Source organism: Carassius auratus, chromosome 23 (assembly GCF_003368295.1).
Source record: "Carassius auratus strain Wakin chromosome 23, ASM336829v1, whole genome shotgun sequence".
NCBI lineage: Eukaryota > Metazoa > Chordata > Actinopteri > Cypriniformes > Cyprinidae > Carassius > Carassius auratus.
In genome coordinates, this window is record NC_039265.1 from 1368122 (window position 1) to 1382107 (window position 13986).

General features: G+C 37.3%; 1 protein-coding gene across 1 annotated transcript in view; it reads right to left on the reverse strand.

The window, feature by feature from the left end:
• Nucleotides 1-811: 811 nt before the first annotated feature.
• The window catches only part of slc34a2b (solute carrier family 34 member 2b), a 29283-nt gene continuing 16108 nt past the window's right edge, over nucleotides 812-13986 (reverse strand). The window contains exons 3-12 of the mRNA XM_026199176.1: nucleotides 11875-12003; nucleotides 9644-9787; nucleotides 9347-9458; nucleotides 8937-9132; nucleotides 8693-8788; nucleotides 7116-7236; nucleotides 4727-4894; nucleotides 4067-4183; nucleotides 3086-3210; nucleotides 812-3002 (exon numbers count right to left, since the gene is read on the reverse strand). Coding sequence (XP_026054961.1) covers nucleotides 2475-3002; nucleotides 3086-3210; nucleotides 4067-4183; nucleotides 4727-4894; nucleotides 7116-7236; nucleotides 8693-8788; nucleotides 8937-9132; nucleotides 9347-9458; nucleotides 9644-9787; nucleotides 11875-12003 — 1736 coding nt within the window. The 3' untranslated portion in view covers nucleotides 812-2474. The remainder of the gene's footprint in view (nucleotides 3003-3085; nucleotides 3211-4066; nucleotides 4184-4726; nucleotides 4895-7115; nucleotides 7237-8692; nucleotides 8789-8936; nucleotides 9133-9346; nucleotides 9459-9643; nucleotides 9788-11874; nucleotides 12004-13986) is intronic.

Genomic DNA, 13986 nt, shown 5'->3' on the forward strand with positions numbered 1-13986 from the left:
GTCACATGGACTATCTGCAAGTCGGAGTTGAATGTGGAGTAAGTACACTTAGTTTTACAGTTTTGTGAACGCCATGATTATGCATACATGGCAGGCATTCTAAGTCTGCGAGGCTGTGACATGAAGATGTGTGCCAGAAAAAAAGTGAGGAGCACCTACTCAACATGGTTCATATTTAGAATGGCAAGCATGTTTGTATATATGTATTTCTTGTTTTGGTTTCCCTTTTTGAATGATGAATACAGACTACCGCCACCTGCTGGTATGGAGAGTTATTTCATCTCACTCAGTTACAGAACATACATACTAGATGACTGTTGGATGGGGTTTTTGCCTTGTTTTCTTCAGTTCATTGGGCAACTTTTTGGCATGCAGGCAATGTGGGACAACAACAAAAGCCCTGTTCGAACAGGATTATAATTAAAAGAACCAAAGACTTAAACTACTTCAGTCTTTGTGCATTGAATTGATTTAATACACAAGTTTCACAATTTGAGTTGAATTACTGAAATAAATGACCTTTTCCATGACATTGTAATTTATTGAGATACACCTGTATTACAGTAGTTCACCTAAAAATGAAAATTCTGCAATTTACTCATGCACAAGTTGTTTTAATTGAGAATAAAGTTTTTTAACCAAACACTTTCCCCAATTTATTGTTATTTTTTTTTGTGCTTTGAGATTTATTTTCCTTTGCAAATTGGCCATTAATATTAAAGACATCCTGTGGTAAAATCCCTGGTACAGTGGTCCTAATCTCATCCAAACAGGACTATAGTTGACTTTTGTCCCAGCTAGACCTTTGATGTCAGTTTGAATTTTTTTATTTAGATTATAATGTGTGGGTTGATAGAAACACATTCTGAGAATGAACTAATAACTGGATTTGTCTTAAGTTTATCACAAATAGCATAAAATATATGATTATACAGAGTTTTGCTTTGAGGCACTAAAGTGGTAAATACACAAAATATTCATGAACAAATTCTACATCTGTATTTTCTAAGTTTCAACTGTGACATGGACTTAGCTTAGTTTCTCTACTGTATAGTACATAGAGTTTCTGGGTTGTATCTCATTACTTACCCTATGCTCAAGATAACATTTTCAGAAGTCACCCACACAAGCTGATAAGAAGATGCAATAAGAATTAAAACAATACCAATAGACATTGGGGCATCTTTGACTCACAATAAAACAATAAATGGATAAGAAGTTATAAATTAATGAACAGTTTAGTGGTATTAAAAGTAAACATCAGGTTTTAAATGGCACAATGTTTTTCATAGATAAAAAATCAGAGCTAATGTCCTTTGTAATCTTAAATATTAAATACAATATATCTTACATCTGAGTAGAGAAATATGTTAAGCCTAAGCTTAATAAAAATTAACAAAATACAACAGTATAACCAGACACAAAAGATTGTTTACAAATATTTAAAAACATATACAAATGCATTTTAACATCGTTCCACATAATGTGCAAAATTACTGCCAAGAGTGTGCATTTTTCATTGGCTGCTTACCACCGCATTACCATTTTCAGAAATAAATACTGAACAATTACACAAACACAGACTTTTATAAAAGCCCTGACTCCTCCTACTGGTACATCATGCACAAACAACTACAATAATGTTATCAACAGTTAGAGATAGATTTTAACCTCTGCACTGTGATGTCATTTTATTGTGGTCTATGTACCTGATGCAATTTCTTTGTTCTTAAAGACCACATAAAAAGTGACTGACAAGTTCAATACTCGTTCCTGTGCTGATGTATTTCCTGTTAAAACAGGAAGTTGGGGCCAGACATACTGATTTCAGAGGGTCTTCAAGGCTGCATTTACACTGCAAGTCTTATGCACTGATCTGATCTTTTGACCAGATCTGATTTTTTTTGGCCCGTCTGTTTACATTCACTTTGACACTACTGGTATCCAAACTGGGTTTACATCAATTTCCACCTATCAGTGATCTCTTTACTATGCACATGGTAGGAGGCCCATTGGTGTTAAACGACCATGCTACGAAACAGAAAAATAAATAAATCATTAACATTGAGTAGTCATTATTTGCTAGCATGGACAATAGCGGTCATGGTTGTCTATTGAATCTTGGATCACGGATCTTTATTGGCAAACATGTCGCCATTGCATTGTGGTGGCTCTGAGTTCTGTGGGGAATCAGATGTATGTGTGTTTAGATGCAGGTCGAATGTCTAGATATCAGATATGTATCCGATTAAGGTCCACATTTGGAAGTGGTTCAGATCAAATGCAAAAAAATTCTAATTCAGATCAGGTGTCAGAAAAATCTGATTTGTTTTTGTCCCAGTGTAAATGCAGCCTAATTGTGTACTCTATACTTTTGCTAAGATTTAATTGTAATTAAATGTTGCAGTCATCAACAACAAAGTTGCACATGGACCCCATGTGCCGTGTTTGAGCATTACCAGATTGACAATGCATTATAAATGTGTGGCTGTTACTTTGGCCTCATCCTCTATAGTGAGCGCAGGGTTGTCATACATCTCTATAGTCTTATCCTTGGTTTTCATTTCATTCTTCTCTTCTTCTTTGCAGCACTTGCAGCAGCAGCAGCAGCGAGTCTTGCAGAAGGTCATGCCGCTGGTCACCACTTTGTCCCAGGGCTTGAGGGAGTGTAGCGGTGTGGGCAGGAAGTCCCAGCTGCGGAGGAATGATGGCAGGAAACGTGGGCAGCGTTTCTGCATAATGTTTACCACGATCACAGCGATCGCCAAAACCACCACGGGCACTCCGACCCCCACCAAGACCTGCCACCCTGCGATGGAGAGACCCAGGACTAACAGCGGGAAGAGGAGGAAGATCAGGATGAGATACAGTGCCGCAAACCAGCGGTACTTGGCTGTTCGGTTGCCCAAAGCTTTGGCTAATCGGATGGGGATGCGTGTGAAAGGGATGGGATACCAGAGCAGGATACCACTAATGTTGAAGAAGAAGTGACAGAGAGAAATCTGAAAAAAAAAACACAAATGATAGTCTTTAATCTATAACCCGAGTAATAAAATCAAATCAAATGAGAAGTGCAGAAACGGACCTGTAGAGAGTTGGCCAGTGTCTCTCCAGGACTGGCGAGGGCAGCTAGAATAGCTGTGGTGGTTGTGCCAATGTTGGAGCCCAGTGTGAGTGGATACGCTCTCTCGATGCTAATGACACCAATACCTGAACAGAGAGAAAACCGTAATAAGGCTTCATTAATTACATACATTGCTGTAATATTATTACAATTTAAAATTATGGTGTTCTATTCAAATATGTCAAAATGTAATTTATTCCTGTGATGCGCAGCTGTATTTTCAGCATCATTACTACAGTCTTCAGTGTCGCATGATCCTTCAGAAATCAGTATAATATGCTTATTTGCTGCTCAAGAAACTTTTGTTATTATCACGGTTGTGCAATTACTGTTTTTTTTTGGTCTATAAGTCGCACCGGAGTATAAGTTGCATCAGTCCAAAAATACGTCATGACGAGGAAAAAAAAAACATAAGTCGCACTGGACTATAAGTCGCATTTATTTAGAACCAAGAAAAAACATTACCGTCTACAGCCGCGAGAGGGCGCTCTATGCTTTCTTCGGTAGGCTGCAGGAGCACTGAGTAGCATAGAGTGCCCTCTGTCGGCTGTAGACGGTAATGTTTTCTCGTATCATTTCTCTTGGTTCATGTCAAATTAATTTTGATAAGTCGCACCTGACTAGAAGTCGCAGGACCAGCCAAACTATGAAAAAAAGTGTGACTTATAGTCTGTAAAATACAGTACATATTCTTGTGGAAGCAAGGATTCTCAGATTAATAAAGTTAAAAATAAAAGCATTTTTATAAAATCTACATTTGAGAAAAAAGTACCAATTTATGTCTGTCCTTGGATTCTGTAGGACATACTGGGATTGCCCTTTCCAAGACTGATGCATGCAGTGCCATAAAATGACACACAAATTGTCTAGATCAACTGTAATAGTTGACCCAATTTTCACCAGTTTGGTTATCAGTCCAATCATCCAGGTTTCTATACTGACCGACTAGTGGAGTGATGGCTGAGGTGAAGACAGAGCTGCTCTGAACAATGAAGGTCATTCCGGCTCCAACAAGGATGGCGATGTATCCAGTGACCCAGGCGAAGGGGAAAGGGAAATCTGGCAACAGTCAAAGTTGTATTAGAAAACTCATGAACAGTACATTTAGTATGTGTATTTGTTAAGTGATGGCTGCATTAAAACTCCCCACAAAGCATAAATGCAAGTAGAGTGGATAGCCTGTGTGGGAAGTTATGGGCATGTACCTGAGCGCAGTCTGAAACCAACAGCACATGCACATACACACACACCTGTGGCACTCAGACACACTCAGGCTCATATAATGTTCCTGTTCAGCTCATCAGACAGCAGGACTGGATCACCTGTGCCGACTATCATATGACAGGACACATACTAACACGCTTCCAGCAAGCACTACGCCTACAGGAATGTGATAAGAGGGAATCTGGGAAGGGTGTGTTGCCACATCTATGTTTTTAGCTGAAGGTCAAATATTTGCCACATGCGTCTTTGTCCTCAACTTTCAACTTAAAAGTTCAGTATTGACGCACATTGTCGTATACTACAAAGAGTGCGTATCAGAGGTTAATGCTGGAAATTAGCAGCAGAGCTTATCAGCAGATGATTCTGATGTTGACTCACCTGTGTTGAGCACCTTTTTGATGACGACCGCCACCTGACCCTTCAACATGGAGTTCAGCAGCTTGACGATCAGAATCAGACAGGTGCAGAGGGCCAGCAACGACAGAGCCAACAAAATCAAGCCCACCGCTAGGTCCGGCAGACCAGCGTACACGAACATGTGAGTACCTGAAGAGATGAGGAGTCTGTCAGAGCTTACAGAAATATACAGAAGGTTCTTGAAAGCGTTGGTGGAAAGTTAGTGTCCAGTTTCCCTGCTGGTGTAGTTTAGTGATGCTTCTAGAGTAGAGGTGTCAAAACCTGTTCCTAAAGTTCAGTTCCAGCACACCGGTCTAATTATCAAGGTGTTTTTGATCAGGATTGGAGCTGAATTTTGCAAGAAGTTAGATTTATTTTGGGGCACTTGTCAAATTGAAAACCCGCAAACATTATTCATGACCTTATATTTCTAAAATATATTTTCTGCAAGTACAGTTTCTGAATGAGCCAGCGTTTGAACAAATCGAATGAATCAATGACACAAAGACATCTTTAGAGTATAATTTCAATTATTTTAAAAAAATAAAACATTAAAGAGACAGTTCGCCAATTATCATATTTTTTTTTAATTTTTATAAATCATTTCAATTTGTGTAAAAGTAAATAAACCAACAGTCCTAATATTTTACAGTAATATAATAAAATACAATATAATTAAAAGCACAATTTCATAAGGGAAAGGTTTGCACCTAAAGATCAAAGGGTCGCATCAAACAATGCTAGCTTTTGATTTGCAATCTTAAGATTATCAATACAGATCATTTACAATGCTTTATTCATCTACCTCCGCAAACTTTGGCAGAACTTTATCATCGTGTAATGTTTAGGTGACACACATTTGCCTGTGAGCGAGTGTTTATCAATAATTGTGCCTGTATATAATAATCTCCCTATGTGTTTGTGTGAAATCTTTTCAGTGAAGGTCCATAAAATAGTTGTCTGGACCAGACTCTGATTTCAAAGGCACTGCACATTTGCTAGTAACTTCATTTTTTCCAGTAAATAAATTCATTTTTGACTCCTGCTGCATTATTGGAATAAGCCAGTGGTTCCCAATCAGTTTAATGCTATAGAAAGCTTTTCAGTGAATGCACACAGCTTGCGGATTCATTTTTGTAGCTTGAATAAAGATGAATATATTTTCAGTTTATAGTGGAGAAACATTTTATAGTTTATGTGAAGAATGTTTAAGTTATATATTTTTTAAAAACCTGTTCAGTTGTTAAAATAATGGATTGTAATTAAACTAATGCTGAATGGCTATAATTAATGGCAAAAATTTAGGAGAGAACATTTAATAGAGACATCAGTCGCATTATTGATATCAGTGACACTGGTCTTCATTTATAGACTACTTAGTAAAAATATGCCATCAAACTAATATTTAAAATATACCATTGCATTATTGCATTATGTTGTTTCTACATGAATTTGGAGATTAAGTGTGACATGATTAAGACATAACTATCAACATGCGTTTAATCATGATTAATTACAGAAAAATGTGATAGTAACTAGTTACATTTATTTTTATTAATTGCAAATGCTAATTCTGGTTAAATGGACCAGATATAGCAAATCTTAAGATACAGAAGGATATTTTCAGATATTAAGAACATATTGACCATTATGCTATTTGAGACCATGATCATTGCCATTACTATATCGTCACAAAGAATAAAAAAAAACAAAAAAAAAAAACAAAACAAAAAAAGAAAGAGTCTAAGAAAGTTATTTAAAACAAATAATAAATGGACCATTCTTTTTTTGCAAGGGGATTAACAAATTTGGGGGTCCTTGGCATTAAGTTTGAAAACCCCTGATATAGATCTTCACATTCTCATTTGAATAGCTGCTGAATGGGGCTTCTTGAAAATCTGAGCACACTCTTACACAGTTGAAGGAGCACAGAATGATTACATACTCAAATCCACTGAACCAAGTCAAGACTGGAATTTCAACATGCGATCCATCTACTTGAATTGATTTAAATCACCCAAATTCATACCCAGAGCAAAAGCCCTGCTGCCAAATTGGCAGAGGCTCTTTGTTCAGGTGCACTGGCCTCAAGTGCCCGAGGCGGTCATGAAGAATAGCCCTATTGAAAAGGTAGAGTAGATGGATGGGGTAGAGGGAAAGGTGAAGCTAAGATCTCTCTCAGCTTTTATAAGAATCTGTTGTCCTCATGGAGGTTAGAGTGAAATCACGATCTATGGCTTAGAGCTGAAATAAATCAACGATGTAAGGAATAGGACTGGAAATGGATTGGCATTAGGCTTCGGTCTCTGTTGATCCAGGAAGTTCCTGTGCTGGTTGCTACAAGAGCCACAAAGCAAGCAGAGGCACTTACATTTTTCCAAGTTGTTGGTTTCTGTTTGGTTCTCTTGAGTCCAGATCAGGCCGTCCTCCTCCCAGCAGAGGGCGCCAGGCGTGCAGTTTGCGAATCCAGGGACCGTTATATTCACAAGGTTCTGAAACAGACAAAAATACATATTCAGACCTAAACCTTACATAAAGGAGAGAATATGAAGCTTTTTATGCTCAGTGTCGCATTGTTAGCTTACCAACATGCTAACAAAACAATCAACCAATGCTGCATCTGAAATCTCATACTTCCCTACTATATAGTGGGCGAAACTCAGCATGTGACAAAAGAATGGTGTTCGAATTCACAGTTTAAAAAAAGTATAGCCTAAAAAAGTAGGCACCCGGATAACCTACTACTAACAGCATAATTCTGAAGTGTGGTGTATTCTGGCAATGACGCGACTGAAGCTGGTAGGTCATGTGACAATCATTGTTTCTCCATTACCATTCAAATTGAAATTGTGAATTGAAAAGGCACCTAATAGAAACACATAAACTCTTATATAAAATCGCAAATACGTTTTTTTTGCTGCTCCTTTCAGTCGAGAATTACATATTTTTAAAAAGTAGCCTACCTAGTCAGAGTATGCGATTTCAGACGCAGGCCTACTTTAGCCTCTGCATGTAATTCTGCGTGTGCACAGGGACAAGTTTTTGAAAAATGTACAGAGTTACTAGGTATATGTTAAGTGACTTTTTTTTTTTTTTTTTTTTTTTTACACATTGGCTCCATTCCAGTCCATTTTTTTTATGCATTTCACTAGCAAACTTGGCTCCGTCTAGTTTACTCATTGATTACGTTGCATGAGTGCCCACTACTGGCAGAACTCTAGCAGTTGGCCGAATTGGAACGTCCTAAGCACTTGATCACTTAAATTTTCCCCTTACATATTTGCTGCAGCATTCTAAAAGTATACAGTTATGCTTGGGCTGTTATTAATGGACTTTTTTATTGTATATGTATTATAGAGATGTATGGGGTGGGGATAAATTAATCGCAATTTACAATGATGTCACAGTCACGTGCCTTGTGGTCTATGGAGCAGCCTGAAGTGTGGCTCGCTCCCTCGCTCAAAATCAAGGGGTCGAGGGTCTGTCCATATAAACTTCCCTCATCCGCTCCATGAAGTGGAACGCATTTCAAAATAAAAGAAGGGATTCCCCTGAGGGAAGTTTGTATGTGCACATCTAAAAGTGGAATGGTAAGCAGCCATTATTTTTGTGTGCCATTTCTTATGCTTAGTGTTACACTGTTAGCTTAGCAACATGCTAACACCACAAGATATTGCAATCATTTGGGAGTTGAATATCTGCGTGCATTATGTTGTAGGTCATACCCAGCTGACATACCTACATAGTGCTCCAAATAAAATGTTTAATTTCAGTTAAAATGCTGACTTCACATATCTGTATTTTTATGTACATATAGAGTCAGTGTTTATCTTCTGAATTCCCATCGGTATGATAAATCTTATTTCCTCATGTTTCAACAGCCTAATCAAGTGACTGATGAGAAATGGTGGGTGTGCTGCACTTATTAACCCACTTCCACATTCTCACCGTGATTTTCTCGGTTTTACACCAGATCCTAATCAGACTTTTGTTTCGGGCAGCAGGGTCTCCAGTGGCGATGTCACGGATCACAGACGTGTCCAGCTGAAAAAAAAAATAGAAAATGAATATTACCTTTCATGCAGTGTGTCATGTAGCTGTATGTGAACATAAACTGCCTGATACAGTTGCATACAGATGCAGTCGAGTAGTAACACCTACTAGATAAAATCAACAGATCCACTCATCTCACCTCAATGATATTCTTGGTGAGCGGTTCAGTGATGACCTTCAAAATGTCTGGAGCGTCTGCACCCGTCTGGATGTTAAAGGAATCAATTATAAGTTTGGTGAGTTTGTAGAGGTATCCTGAAGCCACCTCCAGAGGCAACAGCACCAGGACAGACAGCCAGTTGAAGAAGTCATGGACCGTAGCTCCAGCAAATGCCCTGAGGTGCACAGAATCAATGACAAAACCCATTTCTCAGATGTTCAAGCGGAGATCCTTCATCAGCACGTAAAGTCAAAGCTACTGAAAGAGTGCGAGATTAAATTTGCACCACTTATTTTTCAGTTTTTGTATACAAATGATGCAAATAAGACAGTGTTTCAATGTTTTCCATCACTGTATGGATACAAAACTGATTCCTTAGTTTGGTTTACCTGCGAAACTCATTGCGGTCTCCCGCCTGCATCACAGCCACAATGGTGTTCGTCACAGAAGTGCCGATATTAGCACCCATAATGATTGGCACGGCAGACTTCACCTCCAACACTGAAATATACAATGAAAAATTATAGAAACTGTTTTATATATACAGTTAAGTCTCTTCAATGCACCAAGGTTGCATTTGGTCAAAAAAAAACCTTGATACTTTTGTTTTAAGGCAGTGCTTATCATGATAGAGGAGATATGTGTATGAGCAGGAGTCACACACACACACAAAGAGAAAAACTCACATCCAGACGAAACCATGCTGACCACAATGGAGGACGAGGTGCTTGAGCTTTGAACCAGAACCGTGACCAGGACTCCGATCACCAGCCCAGCCACAGGGTTCGACAGAACCGCATTGTCCTGGAAGATATCGCCAGCTGCCTTCCCTGAGCACAATGACAAAACCAGCAAACCATGCTAACTGTGTCCACAGCACATCTATTTCTGTTCAAGAACAACCAGCCTCTATTATAGATTAACCATGTTAAACTGACATGCGCTATGATAAGACGCTGTTTGTTTGAAGTGCATGATCGACGCTAACCTACAAAAGATCAGCCACTTTTCAAGTTTTTCTGTTTGACCTACAGAGTTTCTGCAGCGTAAAATAGGATACCTCATACGTTTGGATGGTTGTAGAGTTTTTTTTTTAGTATAGTGAAATACTACAGTATATTAGTAAAGTATAGTAGTATAAAGTAAAAACAAAAAAAGTATAAAAAACAGAAATTACTTCATGAAAATTCCTTTTTATTTATGAAAATGAGTTTGTGTCTGCTTATTCTTTTCATCAGTGTTTGAACCATTTAAGGAAAAACCACATTTTCTGTGTTTTATTTCTGGGTTAAAAGACTAAAAACAAATGGACGTAAAAGTACATGGACCGACCGGCCACAGACCAGTGCATCATTCATTCATTCGTTTTTTTTACTAAATACTGAAAGTAGAAAATTGAAGAAACAGATCCTTTTTCTTTTTTTTCTTCAAAAAACAAGAAATCTGCTTACATCTTTGTTTTTCGTTTAGGGATAGAAAAATAAATAAACAACTTGAACATCTGATTTCTACATTTACAACTTTAAATACCAATAAATTATAAAAAAGTTTGCATGTTTGTATTCTGTAGGGTTAACACAATTTGTACACTATTAATAGTTAATTCTTTTTTTTTAAAGACATATTTAATTGAGTTTGGGAGACAAAATATGCATGTTCCCGTATCATGGAATGTAATTGCAACAACATTTTTTACATAAAGTGGTTATAATGTAAATATAGATTATTAAATTGTTTTTTTTTTTTAAAAAAATACATATTTTGTTAAGTTTATGAAAAAGTGAAGTTGTGTTCCCCAAATTCATGTCTGTGGTGTTATGTTGATAACTTTCATTTTTTTAATTTTTTTTTATTTATTTATTTTTTTTATACATATTAGTATGCATTTATGAATTTTTTTTGTTAAAATATTTCCAAAATGTCCCCTGATCTTGAAAACATCATGATGGCTGGCGGACTCCATTTTAGAAAAGTCTGGATTTAGGCTGATTTGTCGGTGTTGTCTATTGTAACTTGCAATATAAAGTCTGCGATGTTACTTCAAAATGACAGACATAAGTGGCTGTGTCACCAGTGTTTGATTGAAATTATTTAAAAATCGAAATGTTCTTAAGCTTTCGTTTTAATTGATATATCATTTAAAACTAATTTGAAATGCATAGCAATATATTTTATTAGAAAAAAACAAGTGTTTTTACAAATTCTGCCTCTCATTTGCCACTCCAACGAAAGACTGACCCGTATAATACCTGCCCACATGTGGAAATCAAATATTCAAAGCGTTTACTCTTTTTTTTTTTTTTTCTACCTCTGAATGAAAAAAATACTAATTATATATATATATATATATATATATATATATATATATATATATATATATATATATATATATATATATATATATATATATATATAATACTTTCAATATTAAATATAAAAAAAAAACAAATGAACAAATGATACAAGGAGTATATTGCAGAACAGGTTTGTGTTGGGGGGAGGGGGGTAGAGAGAGAGAGGGGGCGGTCCCACTCTACCAGTATTGTCTGGAAAAAAATCTTGGGATGGCCATAAAAGGTCTCATGTTTCAGTCTCTTCCTGGCCTTTAGTAGCCTACTTTCTAATTTTTACTTTTGATTAAGGTAAAACAAATATAAAGCTTTCCATTATAAAGGTATACACAGAACATTGGATTCTTATTGAAAGTGCATGAATAAGTACAAAAGTCACTCAATTTACAAAAAGGCCATTATATAAATAATAAAATATAAATAATATAATGCAATGCACAGAGTATAGTGGTTTGGCACAATTATCTTATTCATAAAACGCGCGCGCGCGCGCACACACACACACACACACACACACACACTGAACTACTTTTAATGAAAAAAGCTTTAAAGTTCAAAGAAAGTACCTCCTACAAGCTGGAAAGCGGAGCTCAGGATGTCCAGAGAGCAGACGAACACGTAGAGCAATCCCAGCAGGATAATGAACTTCGCGATAGACTTGATAACGCGCACAACTTTCCCCTTCGTGTCGAGATCTGTAACAGAGCAAACACAGACAAAGAGCGGGGTCAAGTTGGTTTTGTTTTCGATATTCGTGACACATTCAGCGGTAAACGCCAATAACTCCAAAACGAATTGCCCTAAAGAAATCTAAGCAGTGTGACCGCCAAAAGGGCAAAGCTGATCATGTTTCACATCCTTCTTTTTCTATATTTTCCCTCGATATAATAAGCACGGCACCGTGCAAGCCGTGGCAATGTGCAAAAAGCCGGGAGAGAACGCTCTCAGCAGAGCCTTCAGTTAGGGACCGTGGGGAAAGTGCAAACTTTCTTCGTTTTTTGCTATAGCTCAGTAGGTGTTTTTGTAATAGCTTTTTAGATAAAGGGCATATAGACATGAAACCAGTGTCAATCAATAGTGGGGGACAGTGGACATTTTTAACAACCTTTCTTTTTAACACTACTGGTAGAAAAAGGAATTGCATGTCCAAAATTAACCTTCTTTTTGTAATAACTTTCTACAGAAGGAAGATAGAGAGATGAAACCAGTGTCAATCAATAGAGGGAGAGAGTGGACATTTTTCACATCCTTTCATTTTACCCCAAGTGGCTGATAAGGGAATTGCATGTCCAAATTTAACCACCTTTTTGTAATAACTTTCTACAGCAGGGACACAGAGACATGAAACCAGTGTCAATGAATAGAGGGCGACAGTTGTCATTTTTCACAACCTTTCATTTTACCCCTACTGGTAAAAAAGGTAATTGCATGTCCAAAATAAACCTTCGTTTTGTAATAACTTTCTACAGCAAAGAGACAGATACATGAAACCAGTGTCAATCAATAGTGGGAGACAGTGGACATTTTTCACAACCTTTCTTTTTACCCCTACTGGTAAAAAAAGGGAATTGCATGTCCAAAATGAACCTTCTTTTTGTAATAACTTTCTACAGCAGGGAGACAGAGACATGAAACCACTGTCTATCCATAGAGGGGGACAGTGGACATTTTTCACATCCTTTTCTTTTACCCCCTACTGGTAAAAAAGGGAATTGCATGTCCAAAATTAACCTTCTTTTTGTAATAACTTTCTACAGCAGGGAGACAGAGACATGAAACCAGTGTCAATCAATAGAGGGAGAGAGTGGACATTTTTCACAACCTTTCATTTTACCCCAAGTGGCTGATTAGGGAACTGCATGTCCAAAATTATCATTCTTTTTGTAATAACTTTCTACAGCTGGGAGACAGAGACATAAAACCACTGTCAATCAATAGAGGGGGTGAGTTGACATTTTTCACAACCTTTCTTTTTACCCCCTACTGGTAAAAAAGGGAATTGCATGTCCAAAATAAACCTTCTTTTTGTAATAACTTTCTACAGCAGTGAGACAGACACATGAAACCAGTGTCAATCAGTAGAGGGAGAGAGTGGACATTTTTCACAACCTTTCGTTTTACCCCAAGTGGCTTATTAGGGAATTGCATGTTCAAAATTAAACTTCTTTTTGTAATAACTTTCTACAGCAGGGAGACAGAGACATGAAACCACTGTCAATCAATAGAAGGGGACAGTGGACATTTTTCACAACCTTTCTTTTTACCCCTACTGGTAGAAAAGGGAATTGCATGTCCAAAATTGACATTTATTTGTAATAACTTTCTACAGCAGGGAGACATAGACATGAAACCAGTGTCAATCAATAGAGGGAGAGAGTGGACATTTTTCACAACCTTTAATTTTACCCCAAGTGGCTGATTAGGGAACTGCATGTCCAAAATTAACCTTGTATTTGTAATAACTTTCTACAGCAGTGAGACAGAGACATGAAACCAGTGTCAATCAATAGAGGGGGACAGTGGACATTTTTCACAACCTTTCTTTTTACCCCTACTGGTAGAAAAGGGAATTGCATGTCCAAAATTGACATTCTTTTTGTAATAACTTTCTACAGCAGGGAGACATAGACATGAAACCAGTGTCAATCAATAGAGGGAGAGAGTGGACATTTTTCACA